Raw genomic sequence first — 9281 nt, forward strand, 5'->3', positions numbered from 1 at the left:
TAGGGCCAGATTTGAACTCAAGAAGATGAATCTTCCAGACTCTAGGCCAGATACTCTATCTGGGCCACCTAGCTGCTCCCCTACTTGGTACACAGTAGGGGCTTAATAAAACATTACTGATTAACTGATTGATTGAAATTATAGATACAAGTTAGTAAGTAGAGGCTATGTTATTTTTCCTCCACTGAACTATGAATTTGGAACAAACACCTCTCTCCTTGACAGGGCTCCAAGGAAAAGCAATGCCCTGCTTCTCTATGATAACAAAAGAAGGATGGAACAATGTCCAAGGAAACCTATCAGTAGATTGGAAAATCCATTAAATATTTACATTAAAATTCAATGTTCTCCGCTGTCTAGAAAACAGCTGTAGCAGAATGTGAGTTGAATCCTGGGAAGCTCTTAGAATTCTCTCTAGGTGGCAACTTTTCCAGACCAGGTAGGAGACCCCTTAGCAAAAAGTTGGACTAGGGGATGGTAAAGTATGAAAAGAAACTTATAGATAAGACTGGAGGGGCTGGTTCACTGGTATTGTAGAAAACAGGAAGGGCTTGGGACCAAGAGAGATAAGGTTTGAATCCCACTTCTGACACTTAGCTGTGTGAGCTTGGGCAATTCAACCTCAATTTCTCCATTGTTAAAATGCTACTAATAATACCTATGATTCCAGTCTCACCTATAGCTCCTGTGAAGATCAAATGAGATAATGTGTGTAAAGTGTTTTATATATCTAGAGCAAATGTTATCTACAATTATTAAGAAAAAAGATGAAGGATATAGGGGTCCTACTCCTGGCCAGAGGAGCAAAGGACAACCTCGATAAGGGAGTGATGGAATCAAATCAGCTCTGCCTGGGAGTATGAGGTATTCATGGATATAGAGCCCCATACCCCTCATCCTGTGCTCTGTGCTGAAATCTTTCTTCAGGATGTGAGCAAAGAAAAGCATTGGGGAATTCAGAAACTCAAAGAGCTGCTCTAGCTCAGTTGTAGCTTAAAGGAACAAGGGGAATCTGTTAATTAAGCTGACCTACAGAGCTTAAGGCACAATTAAATTTAGCATGTATTAAGCTATTCACAAAGCACTATGCTAGGTATTGGGAATATATGGTGCCTGCTTGTCAAAAGTTTATAGTTTAAGAGTTAAGTATGAAATGTGTATGTATACAAAGGATTATGGTGAAAATTAGGAAATGGTTAGTACATAGAAGAGATGAAAATCTAACAGGAAATTCAAGGAAGAAGAGATAATTTCTAGTTGAGATAATTGCTTCATGAAGGATCCCTGAAGAAAGAGAAGATCAATATATGGATATGCATGGTTGAAAGGGGGGTGTATGTGGAAGAAAGAGAGAGGAGGGGGAGAGAAAGACAGACAGACAGAGACACAGAGATAAGCAGAATTAGTCCAAGTGGCCTGGAGCTTGAAATGTGTGAAGGGAAATTATATAAAAAAAATGAAATTATTAGAATATCGAGGGCTCCAATACCCCCTCCCTTTTTTTTTTTTTTTTTGGTACACAGCTGTGAGTCACAGAAGATTCTGAGTAGGGTAATGACTATTAAAATGGAAGCTCTTTGAGAAAAGGGATTTTCCCCAGCTCACTTTAACAATTAGGAAACTGAGGCAAACAGTATTAAATGGTTTATCCAGGATTACAAAGCAGGATTTGAATTTAGGGGCTCTGGATGGAGTCCACGTTTGGCATTAGACCTATTATGCCTTCTAGCTGCCCTATTAAAATAATGTAGGGGAGAAATAGTGATGTTATGAAATAGATTGGTGGCAGTGGAAGGAGGGGGCTATAGCTTTGGGGAGGGGTTTTTTGTGCTGCAGGAAAATGAGTAGTATAAAAATGCCCCTGGTGCCTCATGGAGGGTCCTTTCATAGACCTTAGGAATTAAAGAGTGAGCAGGAAATGAATTGTTTCCTAACACTCCCTGATTATAGACAAAATGTTTACAGAATATTTGAATTGCAAGAACTCTGCTATTTTCAATTCAAGGTCCTTTACAATCTGACTTCAACTCACCTTTTCTGCCTGATCTCACACTACTCCCTCCACTTCTCATCCCTCTTTCAAAATTTAAGGTCCAGATGAAGTTATCTGCTAAATCGATGTTATTACATGCAATATTCCTCCATGCATTTGTATAGGCTAGAGCATAGCTTTTATGCTTTGTATAACCAGGACTAGAATGTGGGTCTCCTGATTTCTAGTTAGATTTTTTTCCCCCAACATAACCTTGGATCCACCTTTATTCTAGTAGTCCAATTTTTTTTGAATGCTGGGACACATCTGGCCAGAGCCACCATGTGGGTACTGATAGCCTTGCTGCTGCTGCTGCTGGGTGAGTTTTTCTCTCTCTATCATTATATTGGACGGAAGACAAAGGGAGGAGGGAAGGGAAGAGGGTTTTAAAGCAAAGCCTCTTGTGCCTTGAGCATTAAAACTTGATGCTCTGATATATAGACTACAAGCTTGGCCTTCAGAGTCTTCATGCTAGATACCCTTTATAGCTCAGTGCCAGGATTGTCTGCTGTTATGATTTTGATGTTTAATACTGCCAGAGGCTCAGCAATCATCAAAACCCAGGCCCCTTTAGAAGGCAAAACTTTAAACCTAAGCAGAAAGCCTGGGGAGTTTAAGTCAATTTTCCCATTTACCATGAGACTTCCTGGTCTTAACCTCTCTTTCACTGATTGTCAACTTCTGATCTTTTACAGGTCCAAGAATTGGAATAGCTGGTAAGTCTTCTGCATAATTTCCTCCATTTTCTCCTTCCTGCTCACTTTATCTCACACATACGTCAAATTCTCTTTGAGTCTAACCAGTGGTTCTCAAACTTTTGTTCTCAGTATCTTCATGTTAAAAAACTATCGAGGATCTGTTCAAAGAGTTTTTGTTCACATGGGTTATATTTATAGCTATTTGCTATATTAGAAATAAAAAATGATTTTGAATTTGTAGACCTTCTGAAAGGGTTTCAGAGATCCCAACAATTCTTTGGATTACTTTTGAGGACTTTGAGGACCACTGGTCACTCTAAACTATATGCTCAGAGTGGTCTATTGGACTCTTAGCAGGATGATCATAGAGCTAAATGAAGAGATCCTTAGGTGGAGACTATTCTGGGATGTTGTTTATCCTTGTTATTCTCTAACTTATTTGGTCCAGTTTGCTGAAGATAGACTGTGTCTAAGCAGTTATTTAGGACAGTATGCTTTACAAATTGATTAACTGACCTTCTGACTAAGTTGCTTCTAATTGTATGATTATGGTCAGCTCTATTCCCAGAGGTAGTCTAGGGTTTTTCCAAACTGGATCCCAGTTCTTCAGGCTTCTTGACTTTGTCTCTCTTTTTGCAACATCCTTTACAGCCACCATGGATAAGCCCATTCTATCTTTGCACCCACCTTGGACCACAATCTTTAAGGGGGAGCGAGTAACCCTGAGATGTGACGGATACCACCCTTTGCTCCTGGAGCTCCGGCCAATCAGCACTTTGTGGTATTTGGGGCATCTACCACTTCCCTCTCATAAGAAGAGCATTGAGGTGCAGACACCAGGGGTGTATCGATGCCAGACCCGAGGGGCACCTGTCAGTGATCCAATTCACCTTTCAGTATCCAATGGTAAGTGGGATGAGTATAATGGGAGGGTATAGCACATATACTGGGAACATATACAAGGGAAATACATATTCCAGGAACTCATGCCAATTTTCTTTTTTCTCTTTTTTTTGTTAAAGCTTTTTATTTACAAAACATATGCATGGATAATTTTCAACATTCACCCTTGTAAAACCTTGTGTTCCAAATTTTTCCCTCCCTTCTTCACATCCCTCCCCTAGATAGCAAGTAATCCAATATATGTTAAAAAAAATGCACAATTCTTCTATACATAGTTCCACAATTCTCATGCTGGTGTGCCAGTTTTCTTACAGAAAATATAGTCCTAGTGCTATTCTGTTTTAGATAGGAAACTGCTCACCCTGGCATGAGGCATATAAAAGAAGTAGTTCAATGGTTGGTGAGGTTCAGGCTTCATACTACACATAAGTTAAATAGGGAGCCATGTACATGATAAGACATGAAATGCACAATAGGCCCCAAAGTATATCCACATACCTTAAAAATGGTTTCTGAAAATCCTACCATTAGAGCTGTGTTTTGCAGTTAAGGCATTAATTATTGAAGACCCCTGCTAAAATTTAAGTATATTCCCTAGGGGAAATAATACTCCAAGATAGCACCCAGACAGGACAATAGATTTATTTATAGTATAGTATAGTATAGAATAGATTTATTTATAGTATTAGTTTATTGATAGCTAGATCTTGAGAGAATCCTAACTTTTTACATGACAAAGAAAAAAATCTAGTGGGAAAATAAGGGTTTCTGTACAGCTAGGGGTAGATATGGGATTCCCTTGGAAAAGGAAAACAGAGGTGATATCTACAAAACTGGCTCTCTATTTATAGGATCATAGATTTAGAGAAGGTAAGGAACTTCAGAGATCATCTTACATTTTACAGAAAGAGGAAACTGAGTCACAGAGAAGTAAAATGATTCCATAAGTAGTAAGTAGGAACATGTCATTCTGCCTTTTCTTTTCTTCAAAGTTTCCCTTCCTTAGGACTAAATCCAGATGGAGTTTTATTTCCTTATACTGTGGGGTGATTCCATTGGAGTTTGGAGCACTTTAAACTTAGGTCTTACCCATCCCCTATCATGCCTTCCCTACTTCCCTAAAGTTATCATCCAGCTTCAGGGATGGACACTGAATTACAAGATCCTGGAGTTTGAAGGGATCTCAGGAGTCATTTAGCCCAACCCTTACAAAAATAAGAATTCCCCGAGGCAGCTTAGTGGCACAGTGAAGAGAGCACCAGCCCTGGCAGAGTCAGGAGGACCTAAGTTTAAATGTGGTTTCAGACACTTAGTGGCTGCGTGGCTCTGAACAAGTCCCAACCCCAACTGCTTCTTCAAATAAATCCAAACAAACAAAAAGGATTCCCACTAGAGTAAGTGGTCACCCAACCTTGTTAGAAATTATTTCCTTACATTAAGCCCCAATCTCTCTATCTGAAGATATCTATCATGTCTCTCCTAAGTTTTCTCTTCTTCGATTTCAACATGTCCATTTCCCACAATTTTGAGGTCATTTACTAAGCTAGTCATTCTCTGAACACTCTTTAGCTGATCAATGTCCTTTCCAAATCTGGTACCAAGAACTGAACAGATAGTCCAGGTTCAATTGAACCAGGGCAAAAAATAGTTGGATGATAACCTCCTAGATCTAGACACTGCGTTTCTCAATGTAGTCTACAATAAAAAGAAATTTTCCCCTGCTATATGATACTATTGACTTCATATTGAGACCTCCTTCAAAATTGATATGAAATCATTATTATTTTTTAGGTTCATAAATGTACCTTAGTATAATCATCTGAGACAAAATGTCCCATCTTGTTCACAAGACTGCAGTAAAAACTGTCAAATGTTTTGCCTAAATCTAGGTAGAGCATCTCTGATATTTCCCTAATCTACCAGTTTAATAACCTGTGAAAAAAATAGAGGAACTAAAATTGTTCTAATATTTCCTTTTCTGTATAAAGTCATGTTAGTTCTTTGTCATCACCACTCCCTTTTCTAGAAATTTACTAACCATCCCTTTAATTTCTCCAGGAATTAAAGTGATGTTCAGTGGCCTATAGTTTGCAAAGTCAATTTCCTTCTTTTTTTTTTGAAAATTGAAGGCAATATTTGCTTTCCTCCAGTCTTTGGGGCAGCTCTCTAATTCATCAGTGATATCTTTCAAAGATCATTAACAGATAGTACTTTGTCAATCACATTTGCCATTTCTCTCAGTCTCTTAGAATATGTTTTTTCTAGGCATTAGAATTCATTAAAGGCAACCATCTTTCTTTATTTTCATTTTCTGTACATTTTAAATGATTTTTAAATGGGCTGACGAATTACTTATATATTAACAGTTCAACAAACATTTATTAAACACCTAGGCCGGCAATAGAAACTGAAACTATGATTTTGTGGCTAGAAGGAGCTTCCAGATTAGAAAATTCCCTCTACCAATGTAGATCAGTGTTTCATCAGCAACAAATAATAGTAGAAATTAAGTACATTAGTTTTATATAAAGTGTGAGAGATGAAAACATTGTTACTTTTGTGGGATGACAGTATTGATCATGGCACAGGATAGCTTCATTGTGAGACATCCAAAGAGGATGGACGGTTTGGATGGTATCCCCAATAAAATCTGGAGGAAGACTTACTTCAAAAGTAAAAGGATCAGGAGAACTAAAGAATGACAAATGGGATAAATAAGAGATGAACAGGAAGTGAAGAAAGACTATGGGGTGCTCATGAGTTTTACTGAGATCATGTACATTATCTATGTTGCAGATTGGCTGATCCTGCAGGTTCCCTATGCCATGGTGTTTGAGGGTGAGCCACTAGTGATACGCTGCCGAGGCTGGTATGATAAAGTTGTCTACAAGCTCCACTACTACAAGGATGGGCATGTCATGCGCTACTTCCAGTCTAGTGCCAACTACACAATACCTCAGGCACGATCCAGTGATAGTGGACATTACCAGTGCTCAGGAACCCTGCGTATCCCAGTGGAGAGTACTCCTATGTTCTCTGCCAAGGTTGCGGTTACCATCCAAGGTATAGATACAAGTCACAGTCTCATTTCTTGAGGGAAGGGGGTGGGAAGTAGGAACTGGGGAAATAGGTATGAGTAGAAGAGTAAAAAATCTTTGAATCAAAGATAAGGAGAGAAATTTTATACCATTCTTACCCTCCAAATTTCTCTTCCACACAAGGAATAGACTGGCCCCACCAGCCCTTCCCTTTTCCTTAGACCTTCTCCACAGACCTTTTCCACTCTCATCCCTTCCCTCCATTAATGAAACTGGAACTGTCCAATAAGGCAGTATGGTATTTACATTGACCCAAGAACTACCCAATTCAATGAATTCTTTTTTGGGACATTGAAAAAGGACACATAAGGAACAAATCATCTCCTCTGATGGGCAGTGACTGCTACTCCCTTGTCCAAATCTTCCATCAAAAAGCTGGAATCTGGAGGACCACAGCTAGACTTTATAATTCTTAATACTTTCTAGCTTATATACACAGTATCATTTGTACCAATGTGTATTATCAGAATTCCACAGCAAGCCTGTCTAATCTTTGGGCCCTTCTTTCCTTCTGTGGCCCAACACTGCGTAGCTAGTCACTGTGGAATAGTGATGCTGGACCGATGGCCCACTATCCCAGCCCTCATCCCTTCTGCTGTCTGCCACTTCTCAGTCTCAAGCGCATCTCTCCATCCTCTCCAGCCTTCCCCTCCTAGTTTGACCTTTCAGGGTGCCTAACTTGTCTATCTTCCATCTTAGAGTTGTTTGCATCTCCCATGCTGAAAGTGGTACACAAGTCTGAGTCCCGCAGCGGGGGTGCGGTGACTCTTCGCTGTGAAACAAGCCTGCACCCCCAGAAGCGGGACACTCCGTTACAGTTTTCCTTCTACAAGTACAGCCGCCCTGTGCGCCGATTTGACTGGGGAGCTGAGTACATAGTTCCGGAAACTGAGACTGAGGACTTGGAATCATACTGGTGCGAAGCTGCCACTGTGACCCGCAGCGTGCGCAAACGCAGCCCTTGGTTGCAACTCTCAGGGAGGGGTGAGTGACTCCTAGTGTAGCACCCCACCAAACCCCACTTCCCCAATTCGCACTCAGACATCCCAATCTCCAAACACGTACACACATACCCCAAGACCATTCATCGCCAATTCCATCTTTTAACTTCTAATCTCGTTCCCGCTTCTTTTGCCTTTACAACTCCTGTAGGGCAACTCTATACTAATAAACAAGGGTCCCCACATTGTGAACAGTGGAAGTGGCTCAAGTGGTGCGACCAGGCCGGTTTATATGATTGATTCCCTATCATTTGACAGGTTCTATCTCCAGCACATCGTCCATCGCAACCCGAGCTCCTCCGCCAGCAGCCATGTCCAGGAATCCCGTTTCAAAGCCCCTCTCCTTCAGAAAGCCTCCTGATCCCAGATCTGTGCCCTCGATCACCTTTGCCCCAAACTCCACCTTGAGCGAGACCCTTACTTCTGCACCAAGCATTCCCACTGCTGGGCCCACTGTTTGTACCCCTCTGACTTCCTTGGGGCAATCTGCCTACCCTTTGAAGTCTAACATGGATGTATTGCTTCAGGAAATGCAGCTGCTTAAAGGCCTTCTGAGACAAGTAGTACTAGAGCTGAAGGAGCCACATACAGTTCTGAGGCTCCCAGGGACACCAGACATACCTATCTTAGATTTGGGGGTGAGTACAGCCACACCAGAGACCACAGGAAAGGGTTAAGGAAAGAACAAGCCTAACTGGAAGCCCTTGGGCAATGGGAAACCCCAGTCTGGCTTGTTTTTGGTGGAGGTCTGGGGTTGTGACAATTGTTAGAACTTGAACCCATCCAGTGAATTGGGAGAATTAATCAAAGAACTTCCAGTTCCTTTCCATTATACCTACTTTTCCTCAGTCATCTAAAATAGTTTCCTTAAAGAAACTCTTTCTTAGCATTTGGGCCCTGTGGTTTTAAGCAATCACCAAGTGTTTTTAACTGATATCCCCTATCCTATGTGTCACCATATAGTTACACAAGGACAGAGAACTTTGCTACCACAACTTTTCTGCTCCTATTCCTCCTCCTTTCCAACCTCCTCTTTTCTCTGTTACTCTCCTTCCATCCTTCACCCCCCCCCCCCAAATAAAAGAACTATAAATTGCTTCAGCTAAGTTTGTGGTTTGGTGTGAAATTGCAACTTGTTGAAATTCTTAGCTTGCCGCCGTGTTCCAGCCATTGAACATCAAATGGAGGCAAGTTTTAACACTAATAATTACTGAAGCACTTTAGAACCTTCTGTTGTTAGCAACAAATTGTAATTACACAGTGAATTCACCTCCTGTTGTCATTAAAAAATATTTTCAGTTCTGCTATTGGTGAGTCTTGAAATCCTTGGGAAGAATTTGTTCTGTTTAGTTTTGAATAAGGTCTGGGAGAATGGAAAGGGTTCCTTTTGATTTTCATCTCTCTGCTGCAGAAGGAAAAAGAATATCCAAATTTTTATTACACTTGATCAGAAGTAGTGGACACTGAAGTCAGGCATATAGCCACATGACTTTTTCCAGCAGAAGTAGGGCAATATTTTGCTTGGAGCCCCAAGGATGATGATCAGAGA

At 40.7% G+C, this 9281-nt stretch overlaps 1 protein-coding gene across 1 annotated transcript; it reads left to right on the forward strand.

The window, feature by feature from the left end:
* The first annotated feature begins 2314 nt into the window (after positions 1-2314).
* Positions 2315-8504, forward strand: FCRLB (Fc receptor like B). Its single transcript, XM_003767366.2, has 6 exons — positions 2315-2351; positions 2728-2748; positions 3382-3636; positions 6430-6696; positions 7431-7715; positions 7991-8504. Exons 1-6 carry the CDS (start codon positions 2315-2317, stop codon positions 8407-8409), a joined length of 1284 nt encoding a protein of 427 aa, XP_003767414.1. The 3' UTR covers positions 8410-8504.
* The last annotated feature ends 777 nt before the right edge of the window (positions 8505-9281 follow it).

The sequence above is a fragment of the Sarcophilus harrisii genome, chromosome 4 (genome assembly GCF_902635505.1).
Source record: "Sarcophilus harrisii chromosome 4, mSarHar1.11, whole genome shotgun sequence".
Taxonomy (NCBI): domain Eukaryota; kingdom Metazoa; phylum Chordata; class Mammalia; order Dasyuromorphia; family Dasyuridae; genus Sarcophilus; species Sarcophilus harrisii.